The 26,917-nt window shown below is 37.0% G+C and overlaps 3 protein-coding genes across 18 annotated transcripts; all 3 read left to right on the top strand.

Annotated features, from left to right (window-relative positions):
- Positions 1–951: 951 nt before the first annotated feature.
- Positions 952–1,684, top strand: LOC113689527 (ABC transporter G family member 10). Its single transcript, XM_027207291.1, has 2 exons — positions 952–1,374; positions 1,445–1,684. The coding sequence occupies exons 1-2, from the start codon at positions 952–954 to the stop codon at positions 1,682–1,684; spliced, it is 663 nt and encodes a 220-aa protein (XP_027063092.1).
- Positions 1,685–2,597: 913 nt separating this feature from the next.
- On the top strand, positions 2,598–16,935 carry LOC113690215 (putative disease resistance protein RGA3). 9 transcript variants are annotated; one of them, XM_027208045.2, is made up of 16 exons: positions 3,090–6,549; positions 7,166–8,408; positions 8,537–8,649; positions 9,038–9,087; positions 9,263–9,496; positions 9,760–9,912; positions 10,358–10,453; positions 10,540–10,564; positions 12,515–12,618; positions 13,819–13,850; positions 14,516–14,616; positions 14,723–14,795; positions 15,148–15,179; positions 16,081–16,171; positions 16,333–16,444; positions 16,535–16,935. In XM_027208045.2, the coding sequence occupies exons 2-16, from the start codon at positions 8,074–8,076 to the stop codon at positions 16,838–16,840; spliced, it is 1,857 nt and encodes a 618-aa protein (XP_027063846.2). In that variant the 5' UTR covers positions 3,090–6,549; positions 7,166–8,073; the 3' UTR covers positions 16,841–16,935. The 9 variants fall into 9 exon arrangements, 7 of the variants coding, with proteins under 7 accessions (XP_027063843.2, XP_071907137.1, XP_027063845.2 ...); XR_003448347.2 differs by lacking the exons at positions 8,537–8,649; positions 9,038–9,087; positions 9,263–9,496; ... (9 more) ...; positions 16,333–16,444; positions 16,535–16,935 and adding an exon at positions 6,727–7,043 and having other exon boundaries at positions 2,599–6,549; positions 7,166–7,600; XR_003448346.2 differs by lacking the exons at positions 8,537–8,649; positions 9,038–9,087; positions 9,263–9,496; ... (9 more) ...; positions 16,333–16,444; positions 16,535–16,935 and adding an exon at positions 6,727–7,043 and having other exon boundaries at positions 2,599–6,549; positions 7,138–7,600.
- Positions 16,936–18,445: 1,510 nt separating this feature from the next.
- On the top strand, positions 18,446–23,576 carry LOC113690962 (uncharacterized). 8 transcript variants are annotated; one of them, XM_072051033.1, is made up of 7 exons: positions 18,446–18,602; positions 20,915–21,040; positions 21,298–21,535; positions 21,644–22,024; positions 22,112–22,222; positions 22,870–23,042; positions 23,131–23,576. In XM_072051033.1, exons 2-7 carry the CDS (start codon positions 20,951–20,953, stop codon positions 23,320–23,322), a joined length of 1,185 nt encoding a protein of 394 aa, XP_071907134.1. In that variant the 5' UTR covers positions 18,446–18,602; positions 20,915–20,950; the 3' UTR covers positions 23,323–23,576. The 8 variants fall into 8 exon arrangements, with proteins under 8 accessions (XP_071907134.1, XP_027064919.2, XP_027064918.2 ...); XM_027209118.2 differs by having other exon boundaries at positions 18,449–18,654; positions 21,325–21,535; XM_027209117.2 differs by having other exon boundaries at positions 18,450–18,658; positions 21,325–21,535.
- Positions 23,577–26,917: the final 3,341 nt, after the last annotated feature.

Below are 26,917 nucleotides of genomic sequence, written 5' to 3'. Positions count from 1 at the left end.
GCCAAGATTGTTAACATATCATTTTCAAACATCTTCAAGTGGAGCTTGCAGTTTCAAACATCCTGCTTCAGTAGAAAATTTACTGTACTAAAAAAAGTTCTCCAACCATGCAAAATTTACGTCTAGATTATACTTATGACTGATGACAAAGGGGAGAAGCCAATATTTGATTAATTTAAGAGAAGAAATTTCTGAACCATTTCTAAAATATTCATTCTTACAAATTGAGGTCGAGTCCAGAAATGAACTTGTACGAGCCAAATTGACAAGTTGAGAGCTGACGCTTGTGGAACAAAGTAGATTTTTGAACCTTAAATAGTGATGGGTTAGATGCACAAGTCAACTCCACAGCCGCATCTTTGCTGAAGAAGAAGTCCCGCCGAAAATGTTGTATCAATTTAACTATTTTTGGTTGCGTTGTTTAACTTAATTAATTGCACGAGTTAGTGAAATGTCGTCATTAGAACTTTTTCATGTCTAATCCACAAAAGTTTGGGTTTTTATTTGTATTTTTTTTTTTCAAAGAAACCAGAAGCCGCTTATGCCGAGAAAGGAAAAGAGCATGTTTTGAGAGTCAATTAGGAGTCTCACTATTCATGAAATAACACTTTTATCCTTTTAAAAATGATGATCAGTTTTTGAGTGGCAAAAGCTATAGTTGTCATTGCACACGAGGTTTGCTGTAGAACTAAAATGTGTGCTTTGACGATATCATTTGCCGAGAATATCCCTTAATATAGGTTAGATTAGTGATTGTCCCCAAAAAAATTTTTTTTTTTTATTCAATAGCGCACTGGCATAAAGTGAAGAATTGTTACTAGACATAAAGTGATGCACAGTTGGCTATCCACAAATTAATTTATTTATTGAGGATTTGTCATTTGTGAAACAATCGTGATAAGCATCCATCGACCTGGTTTTCGAATTCTTGAGTTATTTGATAAAGTCATTATGTTATCTGGTGGTATCGTTCTTCATGATGGTTCCCCGGATTGCCTGGAAGAGAGGCTCAAGTCCACTGGCCGTTGCATTCCTCAGCATGTCAATATTCTTGAATATGCAATTGATGTTTCAGAAAGCCCGTCCATGGAAAAATCTGATGTTGAAAAAGGTGAAGTAAAACAGGATATGACTGATCATGTTATCAGAACTTCCATTTTGTCCAATATTCAAGAAAAAAACCTCTCTTACTCCAATTCCTCAAGAGGATCCTACAGAATATCTTCATATGCTATAGCAGACACCCTATCTCCTCTCTTTACTACTCCACTTCACTGGCTAGTTGGACTGAGACGCAAAATCGATGGATTCCTTTATTTCTGTCTGGTGGCTTGGATGGTTCTCTCAATGGCAAATTCTTTTGCAGCTGCTTCAGTGCTCTGGCACCGAATTTCACATCAGGAATGTCTTTGATTGCAGGCATCAGGAATGTCTTTGATTGCAGGCATCATGGGTGCATTCTTCTTTTTTCTCGGGGTACTTCATATCTAACAAAGAAATACCCAAGTGTTGGCTCTTCATGCACTATTTCAGCTTGATGAAGTATCCTCTTGAATGTCTTCTACTAAATGAGTTTGGAGGATACAAAGGCCGAGGGAAATGTGTAGAAGGTGTTGAAGCAGGATGTTTGATGTATGGTGATGCATTCTTGAGAAATCTAGACATAGAAGAGTCACAAAAATAGAGTAACTTAGTTGTGATGTTGGCTTTCATCGTGGGCTACAGACTTCTCTGTTATCTGACTCTTTGGAATAGACCTTGCAGGACCAGAAGTTAGAAGCAACTAATGATACCCATTGCTGATAAATTTTCTAGGGATTTTTTGGACAAGTAGAAGCAACTAATTGCTGATAAATTTCCAGGGTGACCCTTTGTATATGAAAAACATGAGGAGCAGAGTGTGTTGTTATGGATCTAAATTAGAGAAAATACGTAAGAAACCTAAGAGAAGGATATTTCTCCAGAGCTTATCCCCATATCTTGAGTTCATGTTGCAGGTTCGTGGATGGAAATTTGTTATGATCTTCCTCTTCTAGTTGATAATTGATTGTTGACAAATAAAATGAACAATTTCCGCAGTCGGTTAAATGTCAACTTACAGGTGCTGAGTATTCATGATCATGGGTGGTGCCGTGAGTCAGTAGTTGCTTTATGAAGATGTATTGGTGGAGACCACAATTTGGACGTATGGTTAGGCATTTGCATTATCTTGTCTGATAACTGGAGCCTACTTAATAATAGATATTGACCATTATGAGTATCTAGAGGTTGAAATTTCAATGTTCGGCAAAATTTTCCATTCCTTTTCTTTAAGTTTTCACACCCTTTCTCGGGGAATCTTTTACTCATCCCTTCTTTTAAGTTCCACATTGCATCCAAGGCTTTCACTAATTATTGTTATCATACGTATTTTTGCTTTAACATGTGAAGACCCTACCAAAAGCCAAGGAAAAAAACAAAAAACAAAAAAAGTACTGCTCGAAGATAATAATTCTTTCAGTGGAAGATATATGTGTGCTACTCTATTGCTTTGTTCAAGAAAGAAACAAAGCTTTTTTTTTTTCTTTTTTATGTTTTTAACACTTTTCTCCAGCTTTGGCAATGAATTATGAGAACATTAGGGCAATGAACAGATAAGTATTGTCACATGTACAAAAGGTGATTGAAAATGGATTACTCGATTGAAAGTGTGTAGAACTTGTACCCAGATGCATGAATGTTACCATGAAGAAAGAAAAAACCATAATTAGTCGTTGGTGATCCTTCCAAAACCAGCTCGTGTACTGTTTCAGCTTTCAACTAACATCTATACATTCAATTATTTCAATGGTACCCACAAGCCGTGTGGCCCTGGATTGGTCGTTGGATATCATCTCTAGTCTTTGCTTGGAGCACTACTTTTTTAAGTTTTCCCAACTTGGTAGGAAATTTCGTTTTGGAAAAAAACGAAAGATAAGTAATGGGTTCCCTACTTTGTAGCGCTAGCTGTTGAATGTTGAACATCTCTAGCTGCCAAAAATAGTCCAACTATTCAACCAAAGCATTTTACCTTCTTCTGTAAAAGAGTTTCGCTGAAAATGGCTGAAGCTGCTCTCAGTTGTGTTGGTGTAATCTTGAATAAGATACTTCCACTTGCTGCCGACGAGATCAGCCGGGTATGGGGTGTAGAGAAAGACCTTCAGAAGCTTGCGAAGAAAGTAGAGATGATGGAAGCTTTGATTTTTGATGCTAAGTGCAAGCAATCAACAAGCAAAGCCGTGCAGCTCTGGCTCAAAAGGCTCCGGTCCATAGCACGTGATGCTGAGATCGTGTTGGATGACTTCGGATATGAAGTTCTGCGGCAGAAGGTTGAGAATCGGAAGCGCGACAAGGTACGCAACTTCTTTTCTTCCTCAAATCCTATTTCCTTTCGTACAGAGATGGCTAACAAGATCAAGAATGTTAGCGCATCTCTAGAGGAAGCTTACAGAGAAGCAAATCAAATCGGGCTTCATCCAGCTCAAATACGCATGACATCTGCTGATCAAAAAGAGGATCGGTCGACTGATCCTTTTGTGGACGAGTCACAAACGGTGGGAAGGGGAGTTGAGGCATCTCAAGTTGTAAGCATGTTAATTAGCTCAGACTATAAGAAGGATTTACCTGTCATCTCAATAGTTGGGATGGGTGGCCAGGGTAAAACAACCCTTGCACAGCTGGTGCTAAAAAATGAGTGTGTAGCAAAGCACTTTGATAAAACAATATGGGTGTGTGTGTCTGATGATTTCAAAGTGGAGAGGCTGTTGAACGAGATGCTACAATCCCTTGAGGGAAAAAGTGCTGAGACGACAAACACGGAAGCACTGGTGAGGAAGCTTCAAGGAAATCTGAAAGGAAAAAATTACTTGCTTGTGCTTGATGATATTTGGAATGAGAATCGAGAGAAATGGGATGGCATGAGGGGACGTTTGTTGGCAATAGGGGGTGCTCCAGGAAGCAAAATATTGGCTACCACACGTAGTGATGAGGTAGCCACAGCAATGCAAGCATCTCGTTTACATCATCTGGACATCCTCTCAGATGATCATAGCTGGATGTTGTTTGAAAAACTAGCTTTTGCAGACGGTGGTGCAAGAAAGACTCAATATCTGGCGGACATTGGCAGAAGGATACTGAAAAAGTGTGGCGGCGTGCCATTAGCAATCAAAGTGATTGGGGGTTTGTTGTATTCCAAAAAGGATGGCTCGGAATGGTTGAAGCTTGAGAAGAGTGAAATATGGAATGAGTCTACCAACACTGAAGGTGGAGTCATGTCTGTCCTGAAGCTGAGTTACGAAAACTTACCTTCATTGTCAGTGAAACAATGCTTTGCAAGTTGTTCCATTTTCCCGAAGGACGCTGACATGAGAAAAGAAAGCTTGATACAGATTTGGATGGCCCAGGGATTGATTAATGATGCCAAGGGAGGAGGTCATTTGCAAATGGAGGATATAGGCAGCGACTGCTTCAACGTATTGCTTCGGAGTTCTTTGTTGCAAGCTGGTTATAAGAATTCCATTAACGGAATTCGGAGCTGCCGGATGCACGACCTTGTGCATGATCTTTCACTGCGAGTGTCAAATAATTGTTTCTTAAATACAGAGAATGGCATGGTGGTCAGTCATAATGATGAAGTTGTGCATTTGACCGTTGTTCTGAGTCGAGGAAAGATGTTAAAGAATATCGAAGGGATTCCTCCAAATTTGCAAACGCTTTATTATATTGGGGATGATGGTATTATGCTTGAAGACATCTTGGAAAGTTCTAAATACCTTTCTGTATTAAAAGTAGACTGCAGGGCTGTTACTCATCTCCCGAATGCAGTGGGTGATATGAAACATTTAAGACATCTTGATATCAGTCGAACTGGTATCACCGCTCTGCCAGATTCGATCACAAAGCTCTACAATTTGATGACCTTGAAAGTAAGTCGCTTGGAAGAGATACCTAAGAAGTTCAGCAATTTAATTAACTTGAGGCATCTCGAGTTTTCCATGGTTTTTGGGGGTTGGCCCCGATGTTTGTTCCCTGGGATTGGGCAGCTGGCTAATCTTCGGACGCTGCCCTACTTCATGGTAAGCCAAGACAAGGGATGTCAGCTTGAGGAGCTGGAACACTTGCGCAACCTCCAAGGCGAGCTAGAAATTTTTGGACTTGAGAATGTGAGCAGCTTTGAATCGGCAGCAAAAGCAAAGTTGTCCGAAAAATCAAGCATTCAAAGTTTAACACTTGAATGGGATGATACAAATGAAGATTGCGATGACGACAATATCAATAGTGTCATGGAAGGTCTCCAACCTCACCCAGACTTGAAAAGTTTAGCCATTAATGGTTTCAAAGGTTCAAGGTTTCCGTCGTGGATGGTGGCAAAGGATCACGTGACGGTACTCCTAAGGAATCTGGTACACCTCAGGTTGGAGAAATTGGGTAAGTGTGAACAAGTACCATCACTAGGGGACTTGCCTTGTCTCGAGTCCTTAGCGATGGTCTCCTTACACAATGTGAAGCGCATTGGGGCAGAATTCTATGGTCTCCTTACACATCTCGATATTAATGCAAGGAGCAGTGCTTCTTGTAGTAGCAGCACCAGTAGCAGAGAGGCGAAACCAGTCACTCTGTTTCCGAAACTACAGCATTTTAGGCTGCGGAACATGAAAAGGCTAGAGGAGTGGTCAGATGCAATGGTTCCCTCGGATTCTTCTTCATCAATTAAGGTATTCCCTAGTCTCCGGTACTTGGAAATCGAAGGGCTCCCCAAGTTGGCTTTTTTACCAGATATGGAGAACTTAACGTCTGTTACGGGGTTGTGGATATGGGAATGCAGAAGTTTGGCTTGTCTAAGGAATTTGAATAGCCTCACATCTCTTGAATCCTTAGTCGTAGGAGGCTGCCCTGCTTTATTATTAGATGCTTCTCTAGATATGAACAACCCCCAATCCCTACGTAGTCTAAGCGGATGTGATAAGTTGAATCCTTCATTGAGTAATAATCTTGAGAAGTTCACATCGCTCGAGCGGTTGATGATCCATTCTCGTGACCCTGGTTCTTGGCCAATTATGGCTCTACACAGTCTAGCCAACCTCAGATCGTTGGATCTCGGTGATGGCTTCTCTGACGACCTTGATCATTTCCCGTGGCCACACTCCATCACCAATCTCGTCTCGCTGGAGCATCTTCGATTGTATGGATGGCCAAAAATCACGTCTCTCCCAGACCAAATTCAGCATCTCTCTAACTTGAGAACTTTATGTATTGCGGAGTTTGAGGGGTTGGAAGTTCTTCCAGAGTGGATGGGTAGCCTTCGGAATCTTCGAGAATTGTACATTTGTAATTGCTCTAACCTCAGACAATTGCCCTCTGCAGAAGCAATGCGACACCTCACCAATTTAAATTATCTACATATCGACAGCTGTCCTCTTTTAGCAGAGAGATGCACCAAAGGAAGTGGCGCAGAGTGGCCCAAGATTGCACACATTCCCCATGTTGGTATCTCTCCTTCGAACAAAGTTTGACTCGTTCTGTTTTTAACTGGTAAGTTGTAAGTTAATATATTTCCAATGTTCTGTTTTTATTCTACTTATTCGGTTTGTTTATAATTCTATTAGTGTTTTAATAATTCCCGGAAGGAAAAAAAAAAACTGCTTCCTTAAAATGCTAGTACTATATTACTGCCAAATCCTGACTCGTCCTTCAATTGCTCTTTTACAGTTGTTGCAGCTTCATTGCTCCAACAAAACCATATATGGTGTCAAATTACCACATAGAGAGTCAAATTGACAAATCCTTTTATACACAGACAGAGTCAAATTGACATTAAATTGCCCAATCACATATGGTGTTAAAATCAGAAAATGGGGGGGGAAAAAAACACCAATTTAATTTACTAGTTTTTGCCTATAAATTGCCCAATCACATAAAGCCTCTGGGTTTACCACCAAGAAAAGATTATATATGAGATTTGAGGGGAAGATGGAAATATGATGAAAATGAAGAAAGAAAGGAGGATGAAGAGTAACAGTGGGAAGGTCAAATTGCTGCTATTCTTTTCGTCTCCTTGTAGCTTGATTTTGTTCTACTATTTTTCCTGATTCAGCAAATGACTGCCTATTTCTTGAGCAGCAAATGGTGCCTGTTATCTATGCTGCAGGGACTAGGACCAAAGTATTTCCATGAGGACAGACACCTGACCTGAGTTACAGTTTTACTGCAGTGTGTCATATGCAAGCAGACAACTGTGTGTGTTGGAAATTGGAATGGGAATCAGCATGCGTCCAACGATGAGTCCACATGCGGGAATCGACAATGGTGCAGCAGTGAGGAAAAGAGTTGCAAAGCATATAACCATGTTTGGGGGATTTTGATGAATCCTGTTCTATGTTGAACAGCAGCATAGCATACAAAGGGATTGTTTGTTGACTCAGTACCTCATAGTGTTTACATGTTTCTTTATTGCTGTTTACATGTTTCTCAATGTCCAACTCTGTATTCAATGGGTGAAACTACTAGTAGGGTGGAGAGAATTTCTGGATAGGATAGATTCTATCTAATTGCAAACCAATAATAGCCAAACAAATTTCATTCATGGACTTGCACTAGTGTGGAATTTTCAGGGAATATAGAGTAACTAATAAATTAAAATCAGCTAATTTCATTTTCACTTGCACAAATCTGGTGATTAGGTTTTCACAAATCTGGAATAACAGTTGGACCAAACTGGAATAAGTTAAAAGAGCGTCTTACAAACAATAAAATTTGCGCCGCAACATGAAAATTTGATACTATAATTTAAAGGTGGAATATACTAAAATTTACCCCATTTGTTGGACTTCTCTCTCATTTGACAAAAAGTTGTGGAGTATAGATAGACGCTCAACAAAGAAGATTTGGAAAACGTAATGCATAGGTGTCAGTATATAATTGGTCAAGAATATTTTGCTGATTAGATTTCCACCTTAGGAAAATTAACGTCTGTTCAATGGTTTGTTGTTCCTTGCCAATTGCCTCTTCTTCTCCTTACTACGGACGATATCTCTGAGAAGAAGCACTTCTTCAGCGATGGCCTTTTGCGCTCAATCAAAGCTCGGCAATCTGAATTTATGGATCAAAACATCCGTAGGAAGCAGCAGTACTGATAATGTAGGAGGCCATCATGACTCACTTAGAAGAAGAGCACCAAAAAGCCGTGCCAAAAGTAGGATGATGGTTAAAATGACAGCATCAACTAGCGGAAGCAGTGGCCAAGGGTCATCGAAGGTGGCATTTGAGGAGGGGCAGCTGGAGAGGCCGCGGTGGACCGGTGAAACTCCGCTTTCTCGGCTTGTTGGAGCCCTCATTTCCTTCAGACCTCTCTTCTCTATCATGAAATTTGGCGCAAGACAAGTACTCATAAGGTACTACTGTATTCTACATCAGAAATGCGGCTTCATTTTTTATTTTGGTGATTTTTGCTGCTGAAATTCTTGGGTGTAAAAAAGGTTTTCGGTTTCTTTCGGAATATTTTGGTGGGATTTTGAAACAGTACAGCTGAGAAGACAAATATTCCATGGAGGGAAATGACTAGACAGATACTGGAATCAGACGTATACAAAGAAATGGACAGTATTGAGGATCCCTCTCTTGTTTACCCTGATTGTAAGTTCTCTATTATTGTGGTACCGGTGAAGACTGGATTAAATTCTTGTCTCCAATATTCGTTCATTGGACTAGCAGCAGCTGTGTGGTTAGAAAGTTTGTACCTGAATTTGTAGTCTGTCATTTAATTAAGAGATTATGTTTCAACAGCAACAATGATAACTTCAATATAACATTGATGTTGATAATTCTACAATAAAAGAAGCTTGTTGTATTCCAGAATTTAAGTTGCTTAAGTTTCTTCTTTTTTCTTTCCTCAGACTCTACTAAAAGATTAGGGAAGTGACCTTGAATCAAGACATCAGAAAAAATAGATAAATAAACCGGCATTTCCTATGTGGACTAATTTGGGTACTGATTTTGTTTCATACTTGCGGTTCCTGTGCAGATTACCTCAATCCCTTCCATGCATATGATGAGGGCAATCTTTCCTGGCTGGTAATGTGCATAATGGTTGATTTAATGTTCTCGAATTTATTACTAAAATATGTATCATTGATTTTGTGTTACCAGTTGCTTCAGTAGTAATGCTGAAGCAGTAAGTGCAGTACTCACCAGTTTCGAGGTAAAGCATAGAGATTTTGATACATTCCATAATGAGATTCTCCAACAGGCTGCTGCTGAGGCAGAGGCTGCAACTATGTCAATGATGAGACGGGCAATACCATATGCTTCTTCATTGGATGAAGCTAATCAAATAGTTCGTGGAAATTGGCTGAATGCAATTGAAGAACATCATCAGAAATATTCAGAAGACAATATTGTCAGACAAATTCTTGATATCGGATGTTCAGTTGGTGTCAGCACAAGATGCCTTGCTGATAAATTTCCCAATGCTAGAGTGACTGTAAGTATTCTAGCTAGTTTCTCCACTCCCCAAGTGAAATGATCTAATATGCAATGGTAACCTACAAAATCAATGCAGCATCTACTTAAGTAACCTCTTCATGTTACAAGAAATAAAGGCTGAAAAGTAGAGCACGTCTCAAAATAAAGAGATCTAGCTAAAAGATTTTGCAATTGGACTTCAAACAGTACTTCAGTTGAAGTACATCTACGCTCTGGTACACTTTCCAGTGCTCTAAAATCTTATTGCTGCATTTTCTGCAGGGCCTGGATCTGTCACCATATTTTCTTGCTGTTGCTCAATATAAAGAAAAGAAAAGCAGCCCAAGAATGAATCCCATCTGTTGGGTCCATGATAATGGTGAAAGTACAGGCTTGCCTTCCAAATCATTTGACATTCTTTCTATTGCTTATGTGGTATGTCAAAAATTCCTGACAGAATGCAAGCATGTCATACATTTTCTGTTGGAATGAGTACTAAATCATCATCAGAGAGTCATGTTGTTCTTCCTAAAACTGAACATTTTAGGAGAAAACTCTCTTATAACATGTTGTGGCTCTTGCTACTCTTAGAAGTTTGAGCTGTAATCCACGCAACCTTACAATGTCATGGATAAATTACCAAATGAAGAGTAGCATCTTCGCTTGCTCAATTTTCACGCAAGAAGCATGTTGCATGAAAATTGACAGAAACATTCTTTGGTGTATAAGCCTTCACAAGTTTTGCCTAGGCAGCTGCTGTAGTACTCTTGCCCATGGTTGCACCTTTAGAATTTTAAGTGCGTGCCATGCTCTTTTTTCCGGTAACTCTTTGAAATAATAATGCTATGATTCAGAGTCTCAATCATTTGAGCTGTTACAGTTCCATGAATGCCCTGAAAGAGCGATAAAAAATATGGTGAGAGAAGCCCTTCGACTGCTTCGACCTGGAGGAACTTTTGCAATCACAGACAACTCGGTAAATAATATAACTCCTGAGGTTTTGAATTGTATATTTACCAAAGGATCATTTCAATCTGATAAACACTTGTTTCCTTTTTGCAGCCAAAATCAAAGATTCTTCAGGCAAGTTCTCTTCTCCTATTCCTTTTCTCTGCCTACAGTTTGTGCGATTGAGCAAACTAATAGCACTACATGTTCAAAATTTCTGCACATGTTGAAATAGGAGACAACATTGTAATATATGCAATACAGATATATAATACAGAGCAACATCTTAGATTCATATAACTTTGACCATGAAAGCGTTAGTTCATAGGTGTTTCTGTTCCCTACCATCTCCTGCTCTGCAAAAATTCTCAAGATGACTGGTATAATGTGGTTTTCCTAGCCAAGCTGCTGAACTAGATTGTCCTGATACATGTCTCAGGAATTATCACCGGTGCTATTTACGCTAATGAAGAGTACTGAACCATTCCTGGATGAGTATTATTTGACAGATCTTGAAAGAGTAATGAGAGAAGCAGGCTTTATCAATGTAAATACGGTTCTCACGGATCCAAGGCACAGGACAGTGACTGCAACTGTGCCTTACTAGCATCACCCTCAAACCGTCTCATCACTAGCGTTACCAATTGGAGTTCGTATCTACAGAGTTCATGTACTAAATGTTCGCGCTGAGGAATCATTTTTTGGCAGCATACTAAGTCAGCATCTCGGCTGTGCTCCTAAGGAAATTTATCTGTAAATCCATAGGCTATATAGGAATTTGAACTTTTGAAATCTTGTCAGAAGGAAATGGATCCATTTCTTGTTACAAACAAGCACGAAAGGTCACCAAAATCACTGTCTTGGTTGAGTTGTGGTGAAAAGAGTTGGCATGGAGCAACCGTTGCTCCAATGCAGCCTCTGGTCTGTGAACACCCTTCTGCTCTTCATGGCAAGTTGATAGCAGGAACCACTAAGGTGATTTTTGTACATTTTTACTCATCAACCGATTATACTTAGCTGCTAATGTTTTCTTGAACTTCTCCGGCTCTGAAGAAGCAGCAAATTCTCAACTGATCATACTGCCGACAGTCATTACAAGCAAAAAGACTGCTAAGCAAAATCTAGCTGAAACTATATGCCAAAGTCCAAACTATACACCACATATGTTGATGGCAGGAACCTCTAATACCATTTTTGTGTTCGATAATTTTCATCTTGATCTACTAATTCATAACCTTTGAAGTACCAATTGAAGAGACATCCCTTTTTTTCCTTTAATACAAATAACAACATATAGTACTAGTAAGTTGTTTTGCTAGGTGAACAAATGGCTATATGTTGTTGCAGAAGAGATGGGAAATATCCGGATATTCTCTACCAACTTTGGAATAATACCTTGACTTTCTTGTAAGTCAAAAGAGTGGATGAGACTTCCAGGTTTCGACCTCAATTTTCTTCATATACACACCCTCAAACTTCTTTCTATTTTGATGACCGTGCATGTATGATAGGAAATTTTCAACTCTTTATTTTAGTAAAAAAAAAAAATTCATTATCTATTTTAATTCCTATCCAAATTATTCATACATAAATCTGATTTCTTTTCTTTTCTTTTTTCTTTCCCTGTATCTAATCTCACCTAAATTCAGATAATCATAAGGACTTTACTGGATCTCCCTTGCTTAGAAATCAAGCAAACCACCATATCAACTCATGAGCAACAACTGGTTGACTTCCACAGTCAAAGAATCCGACGGCTGAAAGCCTACAGAATGCTTCAAACCTGCGGTCCACAATAATCATAATCAAATCGAAGTAAACTACTCGATCAGAATTAGATAGTCCCATCAACTCCGGCATCCTATTTCTAATAAAATTTTTAATATTAGTCACCCACCCTCTTGTTTTCCAAATTCCCAGCCTACCCCTATTCTAAAATTCTTTTTCCCCAGACACATTTTGCCAATTCCAGATTGGAAGCGAAACAGTCAAGAACTTCAGCGCGGTTAAATTACAGGGGGGAAAGAAAAGAACGCGCTTTTTGCTTGCATTAATTTTTCATTCCCGTGAGAAATTCCTTTTCGAATAGCAATCACATCAATGGAGAAAGAAAAGAAAACAGATGAAAAAGAAGAAATTGAAGAAGCTATTGAGCTGATTCTCTTCCAAGTCTCAGAATGCTACGTCTATTTGGTACTCCCTCTCTCTATTTGCCAGTCCCTTTTTTCCTTAATTTTTGCTGAAAACAGTATAAAGTTTCCATTTTTGGGTTACTTACTGAAAAGGGTTTTGGATAATTAGTGACTTTTTGCTGTTTGTAGTATAAAGTTATGAACTTGTGTTGGTTCGATTACAGGTAACGAATTGGGGTTTAGCTTACAAAAATTGTGGGTTTAGTCATTTTTTGTGTAAAAAAAATGTTTTTCTTCAACTGAGGTTTAGTTTTGGCTTTTTAGATTTGAATTGTTGAAATTACTTCAATGCAGGCGCCATTTATTTAGATTGTGTCGTTGAATGGTGAATTTTTTGAGATTAATGCTTTGTCTATCGGTGACTATTTTTGTGAATTGCTATGTAATGTATTTATCTGTGTTAGATGTTAATCAATCTAGTTCAATAATGCCCAGTTTTTTTAGGTGCTGCTGTACTGTGGTTTGCAAAGTTGCGAAACTAAATGCTTGATGAGCAAAAGATTGATGTATTCATTTCCAGAAGTTAAATGTATAACTTACATATACTCGTGAGGATGTGATATAGTAAGGGAAAACTGGCCGTTTTTCATTTGTTTCTTTGCAAAGGTATATTCTGATGAATGCCATTTGTGATGAACAGATAGAAAAATATGCTAAGACTTCTGCAGCGGTTGTTAGGGCAAAGTACAATTTCCTATTTGTTGGTCCATGAGGAGTGTTTTTGGTTTTTCCTGTTATTTAGTGATTTGAACATAATTCTTAATTTAGAACTGTATGGTAATCCTGTAGAAGCAGTTCATAATTGTTCTCAAAAAATTCTTTGCTGTCTTAGACGTTTGGTCCAGCCATTTGTTGTTTTGATACAAGTAAAGCACCTCCTCAGTGTGGAAATTGGATTGCATAGAGGTATCTTTGTTGGAGGATATAGTTCAGGAAGTGTTTATTGAACAAAAGGTTCTCTCAGTCATCGTGCATCTATGATCAAATCTTCTTTGTCACTGTTAAGTAGGTGATGATCCTTGTAGTGTGAAGATTTGGTAGATCATGATCGTATCGTAGTCCAGATATCTAATAGCAAGACAAAAATGAGATGCATAGAGGATGCTCCTGCCATGTTGCATCATTGTTCTATCCTCTATAAATTTGAGTGTAATTAACTCCACCATCAGTTTAAACTTAATCTTGTTTATTCTCTCCACAGATCCCTCCAAGAAAAAGTGCGGCTTCTTACAGGTATTTCAGAGTGATCTCTTTTGAATATGACTTTTGTTTATAGGAATAGGTCTTATTGTTTCTCTATGGTATCTTCTTCTGCAACACCGAGAGAGAGAGAGAGAGCTGTAACTTCGGTTTGATATTTTAACCTAGGTTTGAGTCCTAGTAATATGTCCATAAAATTTTCTTCAGCTTTTTGCATTTATCTTGACTGTGATTGCGTTTGTCTTTCCCCTGGAAGGGATACATGTTGTATTACTGTTATAGAAAGCTGAAGCAAATAGTGAAAATTTTCATGCATTGGCTTGATTAATATTCCGCCAAGAAAGTAAAAATGTAGTCCATCATTGGAGATTTCAAAAAGGTTTGGATGGACAAACTTATTCCAAAAATTTTATGATTGATTACTAAGGTGCTTGTAGGGGTATGGACCAATATTTTTGCCATTTGAAGGATAGACTCAAATATGAGTTATTCTGGTCATATCTTGCCAGATTACTGGGTTGCTAGGTCTAATCCGGTGCTGGAGAGTTAGATCCTTTAGGACCCATTTTGCATTTCATGCAGAGTTTTATACTTAACATGAAAGTTTTTGATGTCGACCTGAGTCATGTCAAAGTCAGAAAATAGATAAATATGCTTCCTGGATTCTATTTTGCTAATTGACTTGTTGCTCTTCGTAGGGCTGATGAGTGGAATGTCAATAAATGGGCATGGGAGGGTGCTTTAAAAGTTATTAGCAAAGGAGAGGAATGCATTATCAGACTTGAAGATAAGACAACAGGTAGCTTTTTGTTGTTTAGTTGCTACCAAATAGAAAAAGTTTGTGCAAATGAAATCAGTTTTGTCCATCAGTAATGATTTGCTGAAAATTGTTGTTTTCCAAATAGGTGAATTGTATGCTCGGGCATTTCTAAGAGATGGAGAGCCCCATCCTGTGGAGCCTGTGATTGACAGCAGCAGGTTTAGATAACTTGTCACCAACATCATCTCTTTCAACTCCCTCTTACAACAAATTTATTATTGCTCTAAGTTAGTAGCAGGCACCTTGTAGCACCATTTTGGGGGTGTATGCAAAAGATCTGCTTTTTGTGATTGTCCACTGGATGCCATCAGTTATGCTTTTACCAGTTTTTTTTTTCTTTTTTTTAATGTTTGCCCTGTTAAGTAGTGAAATGCAGTAAAATATTGGATAATGAGATCATACTGATTGATTTTTTGAACTTGGACTTGGGATTCATTAATCTCACTTACTTGGATAATTCAGAAATCATTCTGTACTAACTTGCTTGTTATATCTCACATTCTTCTGCAGATATTTTGTTCTGCGGGTCGAAGAAAACATTGGTAATCTATCTTTCTTATTCTTTTAAATTCCAAAACCTGTAGAGTATCACTTTTCTTCTGTTGGAGAATTAGAATATAATAAATGGTTCTCCTGTATTCTCTTGTCATACGACTTCTCCTCCCTAGGTTGAGCTTTCTTTAGTCCACTTCTTCGGTTTTGATGTTAAATCATTTAAATAAGAAGCATTATTAAGTACAAGAATAGAGTAGTTTAATCGCATCCCAAGTTTAAATATAATTGTTTAAGTTCAAGAATTGTGAAGTCAGAATATGGTTTTTTAAGAAAGCGAATGGGTTTCATAGGAAATGTCATGGTTGACTTGGCAATATATTTTCATTTAGTTGATAATAAATGAACTTCAATTTAAGTTAGTACCTTGTAGATAAAGTTAAGGTAATGTATGGCCAGGATTTTCTTATCTTGTTCTACATCATTTCCATGCTAACTCGTAATCTTTTTCACGAATTACAAGATATTCGACTTGATGAATGTAGATAATATTTTCGAATATACTAAAGTGGTAGATAAGAATTTAATTGTACATCAAGGAAGCCTTTCTTTTTCTTTTCTTTTCTTGTTCAAATAGTTCTGTACGATATTCAATTGTGTTTACATCTGCAATTGGTTTTAGCTATTAGGCATGAACTTTCTTCTCCAATATACTTCAAAATGGTACAGATCTTATAAGCACATGATGCTGAATTAATATAAGTTGGTCATGTTAACTGGTAGGAGCATAAATAGATCCTTTGCATAGTAGCACACGAATCTCTAAGGGCATTGGCTGCTTGCCTATGAGGTCAAAATGCACTTGAATTTATAATACAATTCCTTAAATAATTTCAATTTTAAGAAAATCTGCCCATAAAGATCATGCAAAGGATTGTTCATTCTTTGCAGGAGGTCGACTTCGACATGCTTTCATTGGCATAGGATTTCGAGAAAGACCCGAAGCTTATGATTTCCAAGCTGCCCTGCATGACCATATGAAGTAATCCTCTGCATTCTTGCGAACAGTACCATGGTTTTCTGTACTTTTACAAGGCTTGAAAGTAGCTTTGTTTAACTGGTTTCATTTTTATATCATGTTCAAGTTATCCTCCCCATGCATGGGTACGCTAACCAAATTTAGCCTGCTTTTTCTGTTTAAAGGTACCTAAACAAGAAGAAAACTGCAGAAGAAATGGAACAGCAACATCAGCATACTTCATCAGTTGATTACAGTTTAAAAGAAGGAGAAAAACTTGTACTTCAGATAAAAAATGTAAGTTCTCCAAACATTGAAGGAGTTAATTGGTACGTAAATTTGTCCCTCCATCATGTAATATTGTTTAAGCCCTCTTTTTATCAACAGAAAAGTGGTCGGAGTTCTGGGTCCAAGTTTTTTGAACAGGGCTTAAATGATCTCTCATTGGAGGAGAAGGGTAGTAAAAAGGAGCCCGTGATATCCATCAAACCACCACCAGCACCATTATCGCCCGTTGTGAGTCCTAAAACATCTCCATCAGAGCTGCCTTCAAAACTCAGTCTAAAGGAATCTTCAGCAGCAGAGGACTCCGTCTCACCTCAAGAACAATCTAAAGAATTAGAACCTCCGGAAAACCAAAACACACAAGACATTCCAGATGATGACTTTGGGGATTTTCAAGCTGCTGGTTGACATTGAAATCTAATACCACTTTGTTTCTCTTAAGTTTGAATTTGATCTTTTCTGTTGAATGTATTCTCGTATATATTTCTTGGTTTTGCGTCCTCTGTTCTTCTGTATCATATTGCATTTATCATTTTTTTTCCCGATAAATATGATCCCTTGGAAATTGAAGTCTACAAGCTTGGCTATCATTATCTTATCCTTAGATTCCTGCTAGGCGAATTTTATCCAAACATAATTCTCATGGATACGTTCCATCTGAAAACGTCAAGTATCATGGTTTCTTTATCTTTTCCAGATAGGATTTTTGTCCAAAAGGTCGAAAATGAAAGAAAACAAATTTTCGCCAAGAATTAGTGACAGGAAACTGTGGTGACGCTATGCTTGTAGGAGGGTGGAAATTGTAATGAAATTCTTCGAACTTCTGGTAGCAGTCGACATAACAGTAGTGGATGCTGGATAATAGGTCAAGGGACAGAAGCATTCATTATTTCCACATCATTAGTCGGCCTATTGACTTAGGTGCCATCTAAAAGTTTCTTCTTCTTCTTGTTCCTTTTTTTTTCTTGTCAAATTTATTGGTAGCCTAGGTAAAGCTTAAAAGTGTAAATCTTACAAGGGCTACAATTACAAGTAATCTGTATTACCTTCGGTTTGACGATAATTTACCAACCCTTGAATAGACAGGGCAAAAAGTTAAAGAAAGTGAGTTGGACTTTGAGGGTTCTCACATCATGGACTCAGGGACCTTGTAGTTGATCCTTTGTAAGTGGGCATCGCTATAAGCAGAATTTTCTTGGCAATGAATTCTGATTCTTATATTTTGAGGGACACTTTTTTGGGTCAAATTCCCTTCTTCTTCTTTTTGGTCAAATTCGCTTCTTTCAAAAGCAATCTTTCACTTAATTTCTTAAGTTTTGTTGCAAAAACTCTTAGGAATAAGGAATTCGAGATGGAATTAGTTGCAAGAAGTTGTGAATCCACTAAACATCATAGGTAACTTCACTACTATTTTGAAAGATAAAATATGCTCTATGTAAATAGAACAATACAATCCTAACCTTGTCAAAAATTAAAAAATTGCAATTTTGGATAGATTACACTCTTAAAAAAAAAAAATAACACAACATGTTTTATTCCATGAATATTATTTAGCCCCAAAAAGACCAACTACTCTTGAATTAACAAGAAAAAGTAAAAGAAAGCCAACATGTTTTGTAATTTTATTTTTTCCCACAATATTAGTATGAAAAAAAGACAATACTGACATTTATATGAATAAAAGAAACCCGAATATTTTTAGAATAATAACTTACTAGGTATTTAAATTTTTTAGTCTAATGACTCAAATTGAAACCTTAAAACGTCGAGATTTTGATCTCCCGACTCTTCCTCGCTTCTTAAATTCGCTTTACTTTACTAATATATATACATATATATATATATATATATATATATATATATATATATATTTATAGATAGATGTTTTAGGTTTGTACTATTTCACCTTTAAGTATATTCTAGGAATACACGTGTCAAAAACCCAAACCCAAGGAAAGTAGGAAACCAGGTGAGCTCCACCTGTACGTTTCTAATTCTCCTACTCAATTAAACTTATCTTTCTCTTACCCTATTTTATGTTAGTGATACCTCTGTTCCAAGTTACGACCTATTACTAATACTTCAATTTATCATCTCTGTCTTCAAAGCTAAAAACTTAACCTTTTTCTTGGCTTATCTTTCCTAATTATCTTCCGAAAAAAAAAAAAAGGTGAGAGAGAAAGATTACTTTTTTGCTTTCTGGGCCTCCCTGTATTCCCCAAGTATGTAAGTGTGCTGCTTTAACTTTATCCATGATCACCACTTTCTTTAATCGCGTGTTTCTAAAATATCTAGCATGTGTATGTCCTTTTTTGGATTCTTTTTCCATTTTTGAACTCGTATTTCTAACTTCTGATCAGGTTATCCTTTTTTTTTTGTGTTTCTGTAATTTCTTCTGGTAAAATTTTTGATTTTACGACTATAAAATTGTTTTTTTTTTCGTGTCGAAGCTGCTGTTTAGCTGTTGCTATGTGGTTCCTGTACCTTTTTCTGTTTTGTAAATTTGGATGGTTTCGGAAGCTGGGGACGAAGAAGGTGAAGGGGGGGGGGGTGTTGGTTTGGGGGAGAGAGTGGCCATGATCATGTGATGACTGATAAGTTTGTGGTCTGGTGGGTTTTTCTTTGTCTGGTTTTTGTGGCTTTAGGATGTTTGCTTGCTTGTGTTTGATGAATTAATCGATGGGTTTAGAATAGTTTCGGGGGAGATTTGGGTTTAAGGGTGGTTTAGACGAACATGATTATGGGAAAGCATAAAGATTGACTTTTTTCTGAAACATGGAAAGCATCAAATTATTCCTTGTATCTGGAAAGAAGTAGTAGTATATTCTAATCTAGGGAAAGAATTTTCTGACAAGATTTCTTAATAGAAGGTGAAGGTTTGTTATGCAAGGCGACAGCAAATTTCCAATTTTATACGCCAAAGTAATGTGTTATGGGATTTCTTCTTTCTCATGGGTTGCAGCATCACCAGAAGAAAGCCTCATTTTGCTCACTGTTTTCTTATGTGCATACCATCATATCGTGCAGTTTCGTTTATTTGATTGAGTACCTGTCTAGTTAGTTTTATAGATAGTGTTTAAGGTGTAGAATCTGACGAATCAAATTTAGGCCATTCTGTTTGCGGGGTGATGAACTTGATCTCTAGTTTCTTTCTTTTCAATTCCTTATTTAAACTGGTGATTGTGAAGCTCAAGCATGTCTGTCTATCCTGAAATTGAAAGTTCAATGTGGAGTTGGTCTATTTGAGGATAGGGTTTTTGGCTTAAGGGGTCGTGCAAATGAATATAATGGTCTTGTTCTCTAGAAGAACATCCAAAAACTAGAGTAGTTCCAGATCCTCGGGAATAGCTGTCTTATTTCCAATTGAAAGCAGTAAGATAAACCCTAGTTAATTATACTGACTAATTGAACTCTTCACTCTGATGCTTCCATGTTTAGTCATGCTTGATGAAGCCTACTATTGATAGCATTGGAAAGTACTAGCTTATAAAATTGTAGTTGTTATGAATGATTCAAATTAGCCAAAGATTGGCTGCAAATTCTGCAGTTCGGGTTTATGCTTTCTTCTTCTGCAAAGATTTCAGTGATATTCTCTGCAAAAAAAAATCTGCACCATGAATGCTGTGACAATCTCTATATTCTGTTTGCTTTTTGGGAAGTATATGAAGTTAGTAAAAATGCGTAACTTTTGAAGGTCTTAATTCATAATTACCTTAGAGGCCCTCTGCTGTTGAGATTGACAGGCATGAGTTGGAGAGGGGTTTTGCAATATGAATTAGGAATCTGGCATCCTTCTTCGTATTTGTAGGATCTTTCCTTTGATGTCTCAGCTAACCAAAACTATTTTTCCCTGAAAATTTTCTTTCCTCTGGTTTACTGCTCGAATTATGTGTTATTGATGATATATTTGTGCTAGATTTCTGATGGATATTTGGAGGATTTGCTTACATGAAATCACTCTTTTCTAAATTTTAATTTCTCTTTACGTGTAGATTATGAATATGCAGCTTAGAACAATGCATCAGGTTGAACTACTAAAAATTTTTATCACAAACATTCAACTAACCTTGATATTATTCCATACCTTTGTTGTGCATGGACCTTTCTAGCCCTCTGCCTGATATGTATTTTGGTGGACTTTTTCTTCCCCATTTTAGCTAGAATGTTGGTTCCTAGTTTGATCTTGCAACTCTTCTACTTATGTTATTGAGCATCAGGGAACTGTAGATTGTCAGACTAAAGAACATTTACTGGAACTATGACTCAGAGGACTAAAATTGTTGACTGATTGAGTTCATTATGCTATAATGATTATGATCAATTTTGATGATCAGCTTGTATACTGTTTTGTCACTTGGTAGCAAATTTGCAATGGATGCTGCTATAATAATTAATAAAATGTGTCTTAGTACCCTATGGCTTCTTGCTATTAGGCAAGCTCTTGCTGTAAATCTTACAAAAGTCCTTTGTTGAATTTTGCAGCTGAGCATTAAAGCCTTGACGTGCTGAAGTAACTGCATGATGGACTTAAAAGGTTTAGCATGGATTGGAAACATATACGACAAGTTTGAAGCTATGTGTCTGGAGATGGAAGAGGTTATGTATGAGGTAGATGTCCTTACTTGTGGTGACTACAAGTTATCTTTTCTATTCTAAAGTAATCTCTGGTGCCGCTGATGTTCTTATCTTTGCTTTTGGTGATGCATTATGAAGTTGGTTAGTGGTGGTTTTCACGGACAAAATTACTGATTTGATTATCTAATAATGCGCTATGCATGCTTTGCCTTGGGAGGTCTTATCGAATCTAAGTGTATGTAGTCTCAAAGTGTGGATGTTTGTATTTTAAGTGGTTTAATTTTTGACAGGATGCTGTCAAATATGTTGAAAATCAGGTCCAGACTGTTGGTGCTAGTGTTAAGAGGTTCTATTCAGAAGTGATGAAAGATTTGCACTCAGATTCATATGTTGATCCTGTGAAAGTGGCTGCTGCTGACTTGTCATTGAATCCTTATGCTCACTCCAAAATGATACTGAAAGCAAATGCTAAAAAAGATGGTAGAGATACCAATTGGGAATTAAGTGATGAGTCTAAAGTAATTTCTGGTAAAGATTTGGACTTTCTGTTCTTTTTCAAAATTTTGGTGGGATATGCTTCTTTTCATTCTTTTCCATCACAGTGAAAGTTATAGCTCTTACTCTTGTTGCATACAGGTAAAAGGAAAACTGGACTTTACAGACGTCCGGTAACCAGTAGGAAAAGCAATTCTATGGTAAATTTTATGCCCCCTGTGACTGGGCCAGTTGCACCATTTTCAGAGAATTTAAGAAACCTGTCCTCATTTTCTCAAATGAAAAAGAGTTGTCAAATGGCCTCTGGTTGTGTTGATGTCTTATCGCCATCGGCTGGCGCTGAAGAATGCTCTAGAATTGCAAATGAGAAGCTTTGTAAACCTATGGATGATACCAGTCTGCCTATGTCTCGTGCTTCATTTAATTCACCAGCTACCGCTACTAAAACAATTGTGTCAGTTGTATCAGCTGAGCAGAAGCAAGCTGATTCCTCTTCTGATGGCTTATCATCCGAGTCCTCTGGTATCATCTAAAACTGGATTCAGTTTTGTCTTTTCACTTATTTCATTATGAATTTCTGCATTTGACGCACCCTAACTACTGCTTTAGCTGTAGGCACATGTACAAACAGCAGAGTGGTTTCCCAGACTCAGAAGACTATTGCAACTGGAACAGACAGCATGAAATCTGTTGAGCAGGAGGTCTTCATGGCCCACCAAGGTATTAATAAAAGCAAATTGTATTCCAACCTTTCTTATGGCTAAGTTATTGGAAAGTCGAGTTCCAAGTGATGGAATGTAATTCAATCATTAAAGGTCTCGGTCTATTGCGTCCAGAAAAGGGTTAAACTTTGTGTGAGAGGATCATTTCTATAAGTCATTCTAGGACTTGCATCTATGCAAATTGAGATGAAGTGGATCAATTTTTACCTAAAGTGAAGTCAATTATGGCATTACTAGATGGGATTACCTGTTGTCTTCTCAATCTGGAGACTGAACTTGTTGGACGAGGGATTTTTTTAGGACTTCATATTTGATGGATTGTCATCCTTCTATATTGTGCATTTTGGCTGAAAATTTTTCACGACAAACAATCATATAATCTCATGATCTCTATCTCTCTCTCTCCCAGAAAATTGGATAGGCAAGATCATGAAAAAAATTTTAGGATAACTGTAGCATTTTTTGTGATTTGATATAAACAAAGTAATTGGAAGACGTGTTTACGACGCAATAAAAAAAATCTTGTCCAAGCACAGTATGGGCTGACGCAACCTAGGCACCAAATTTATGTACCAGTGACTTTCCTGCCTCTTCCTCAGTAGGTCTCTGCTTTTGCTAATATTGTTCTTTCTCTATGCTTGACAGAAAGATTGGATGACTATAGCGTAAATGCAGCCAAGAATGATGATACTGTGGACCCGGACGTGGAAATTATTGAGCCGTTTAATGAGTCAAAATTAGAGGAAACATGTGTCTTGGTGGAGGGGGATCAGCCTCATTTTTTACCTCAAGGGAAGGGCAATCACAAATCCTACAAGGTTCTCTCTCTCTCTCTCTCATCTGTTAGAGTTGAAGGATTTCTTGTGTGAACTTTTCTTCCCTGACTGGACAAATTTCTTCTTGTAGAAAAAATTACGCGAAGCTTTTTCCTCCAGGATGAGGTTAAACAAGAAGGAATATGAGCAGCTTGCAGCGAGGTACACCGAGCAAAGCTCAAATCAAGAGGGTGCAGAGAGAGCAATGACCGATCGTCCTGCAGAGTCTAACACCAAGTCATTTCCAGTTCATAGTTCTGAAACTGAGTGGGAGCTTGTCTAAATGTGCTGCTGCCGTAAATAAGATTGCCTTAGTTCGTACTATTTGGTTTCCACCTGCAGCAAATGGAAGCTGACAATGTGTTAAAAGAGTGTAAATAATGGCCAGCGGAGATGTTTCGCCTTAAAAGAGTATAATAGGGTTTAAGTTAGTTATGTATAGAAGGGGAAATCTTCCATTTAATGGTCCTTACTATCATATGATTTGCAGAAAACCCAGTTTTATGAATGAATGAATGAATGGCTTCTAATAGTAAATCCCTTGATTGTCTGGTCTGTGGCATCCTGTAAATTTGCAGTTAATTTATTAATCTTTATTTACAATTCAAGTTTCATGAATACTGAGGCCGCCGCTATGTTTCATCCATTAGGAAGCTGGGGGAAAATGATGGTTGGATGCCATTCTGATCCAGGAAAGAAATTCCTGATTGAGGTTGGATCCAGCTCCTCACAGAAGTTGGACAGCAGGATAACTGTTAAATCAGATTTTTATACTGTTTAATCACCTTTTTATTTCATAAATATTAAATTGTTACGGTACATTTTTTCTGCAAAAAAAAAAACTTAAAAAAAATAGTAATCTAAATGGGCTCTTAGCGTTCCCCTCTCATTCTTTACTGTAGTCCTCCGTGTATAACCAAAAAAGTAGTTAAAAACTTCAATAGGGAGAGGAGAGGATAGAAAGTAAGGGTGAGAGGGGACAAAATAGAGATAAAAAAGTGATTCTTGGAACCTAATCCATTATCCTTTTGGCTTCTAAAACACCCCATTCGTTACTTGGTAAAGTAAGTTTTGTACGTTTATTATAGGATGCTATCAATTGCAGTCAAGATTTCTTGTTTTAGCCGATCCACCATGTTAGATGGTGCTATCAATTACGATCAAGATGGCTGGATGACTTGACGTTGCAAGAAGACAACAAATGAATGTTACAAATTACATGTGGCCAAAGTTGCCCTAGCTACTTGCTTTAGAAGCAATATCTGTCATCACCATTCAAATGTGACAAAAGCTTTAAATAAATCGTAGACAGTAAAAAAGAAATGGTGCATGTCTCAAATTCAAGTTCTAAAGAACTAGATATTTTGCTCTTAGGCTTGCCAAGTTAGCCATGTTTGGACAGCAATTTTTCAAAGAAAGATTGCTATGTTTTCCGTGAACACATTTTTCAGTCATCTTTTATCTCACATATATCAAATCGCTACAGTAATTTTTCTATAATTTCAAAAGTTGATTGCAGAGATTATAATACCTAGTTCTAAAAACTACGTGACTTCTCTATAATTGTAGATTACATTAACGTGATCTTTGGTACTCTGGCCAAACTTAAATTTGGGTGAAAATCTTCATTTTGGGCAAACCCCCAAGTGGATTCAGTTCCTCATTTCCCTGATCAAGATCTCAATACAAAGTTCTTTTTTTTCAGGCCTCACAACTCACAAGTTGATAGTCTTAGTGACCAAGCCACATGTGAAGCACTATACAAAAAAACTACAAGACAGTGTGGCTTTTTCCATATGGTTCTAAACTTGACCCCATCCCCCACAATTCATAAGTAACTAATCAATGTTACAAGACTCCTTTATTCCACACAAAAAAAAGTACCATTTTGGGGCCACCAATTGAATGATTGGAATTCATTTTATTTGTTCTTTAAGAAAGCCTCTAAATTAACGTATAGATTAAGAAGTGTTTCTTATGGAAAATCAAGTGCAGCGATTTACGTTAAAAAATTATCCTAGACTAAAGGTTTTCCGTATTTGCCATACAACAAAAAGTCGAGTCACACCATTTTTAGTCCCTTTTCGCTTCTCCCTACATCTTTCCTCTTTTTGCACTTTCCTTTCTATAAAAATTTCAGAACAAGTAATATTTAACTAGCATTTTATTTCAAAATCCACCTCAAATAATTCCCCCAAATATTGTTATATATATATATATATATATATATATATGTATGTATGTATATGTATTGTGTGCGCCATTGCCCACCATGCGTGTGTGCAAGGGTGTTAGCACCAAGAAGTGGTGGGGAGGCGGCTTTGGCGGCACTATGAATTATTACATGAGGTTGACTAGGTGAGGGAACGCCGAAAGAGAAGTATGGAGGAATGCCGCCATGCAAATGGCTACTGCTGAGTTTTCATTTTTTTGTGGGGAAGATCGATTCTTGGGACAAACGGCAGACCCTACTACATGAGCCCCTTCTTCAATTTTCATCATGTCAAAACTCAATGACTCCTGAATTGAATTCTGTCACGTCGAAAACCAATCAATTTTATACTCTATTAGGTACTCATTTCTTGATTTTCCACTGTTACTTGACAGACCCAAAGACACCCCTATTGACACTTCAAAATTTGCCCAAAATTCAAAATCAAAAGGTACCACCATTACGTTCTGTCTACGACTGCTCCTTGTTATATTATGTATGGGTTGAAAGTTGTTTGGAAATTTTTTTTGCATTGGTTATTATGACACTTTTGTGCTGTAATGATAGTGATGTATACAAAATATAATTTGGTTGGAAAACATATTAAAAAGAGGAAGTTTTTCGGACAAACCCTGCGCTATTGTCTTTGCATGGTTTTTGCCTCTCAACTATAAATTGTCACAAATAAACCCTTGAACCCAAAAAAAAAAAAGAGAATGCTTAGTTTAAGGATTTTTGTCAATTTTGGCCATTAGATGTGACCGAATTAGGGACAAAACAGACCAAAAAAAAAATCAACCCACAAAAACAATCTAAAAAGTCTAGTGACTGATTATTTCATCAAATTAAGGCTAGAAAAGGTGAAAGATGAAAGAAGATGATAAACCATTAAATTTCACGTTATCAGTTGGCTTAACATTGTAGGTTTTTAACTAAATCATGGGTCGGTTTTTCTGTTTGATTGATTTTGCTCCTAGTTCTGTTACATTTAACACTCAAATTTGATGGAACTCCTTGAACTAAGCATTTTTTCGTTTAAGGATTTATTTGTGATAACTTGTAATTTAGGGACCAAAACCATGTAAAGTGAATAGTTCAAGGGCCTGCTAGAAATATGAATGACAATTGGGATGGATTCCCGCAGCCGATGGGGGTTAGGGGGGAATTTTTTTCCTCTCCATTAAGGACCCCCGCCCCGCCATCCGTTAAAATATATATATATTATTTAATTTAATTAGTTTCAAACTTATAATAATATTATTATTAGTTATAAGTATTATATAATATATATAGGTATATGTAATATAATTGATATTATCAATTATGCGAATAATTATACATGTCTACTAATAGAAATTATTAATTAGTTATATTAAATTTACTAATACATTTACACTAAATCCTCAATTACACTTAACACAACAATACTTTTTTTTTTCAAATAAAATACAATAATAACTTAGTGATTGTATTTTTTTCAAAAGTGAAAACTTGACTACTTTAGTTGTATTTGTTTCATCATGTTAGATTATATTCAAATAGTTTTTGTTTGATTATTTTTATGAATTTTAATTATAAAATTACAACAGATAATGATTTGATGATGTATTGATGTTTTAGCACTTAATTATTTGTTAGAATTTAATTATAATAAAATTATATAACA

This window comes from Coffea arabica, chromosome 5c (genome assembly GCF_036785885.1).
Source record: "Coffea arabica cultivar ET-39 chromosome 5c, Coffea Arabica ET-39 HiFi, whole genome shotgun sequence".
Lineage (NCBI taxonomy): Eukaryota > Viridiplantae > Streptophyta > Magnoliopsida > Gentianales > Rubiaceae > Coffea > Coffea arabica.
The sequence above is the reverse complement of the archived record's forward strand: the minus strand, read 5'-3'. Positions and strand labels throughout refer to the sequence as shown.

Excerpts from the sequence above, each read along its gene's own strand:
- LOC113689527 (XM_027207291.1), top strand. The coding sequence starts at position 952 with ATGTTATCTGGTGGTATCGTTCTTCATGATGGTTCCCCGGATTGCCTG. Across the intron at positions 1,375-1,444 it reads ATTCTTTTGCAGCTGCTTCA|GCATCATGGGTGCATTCTTC; the intron begins GTGCTCTGGCAC and ends CTTTGATTGCAG.
- LOC113690215 (XM_027208042.2), top strand. The coding sequence starts at position 3,078 with ATGGCTGAAGCTGCTCTCAGTTGTGTTGGTGTAATCTTGAATAAGATA.
- LOC113690962 (XM_072051033.1), top strand. The coding sequence starts at position 20,951 with ATGATGGACTTAAAAGGTTTAGCATGGATTGGAAACATATACGACAAG. Across the intron at positions 21,536-21,643 it reads TGAGTCTAAAGTAATTTCTG|GTAAAAGGAAAACTGGACTT; the intron begins GTAAAGATTTGG and ends TGTTGCATACAG. Across the intron at positions 22,223-22,869 it reads GGTCTTCATGGCCCACCAAG|AAAGATTGGATGACTATAGC; the intron begins GTATTAATAAAA and ends TATGCTTGACAG.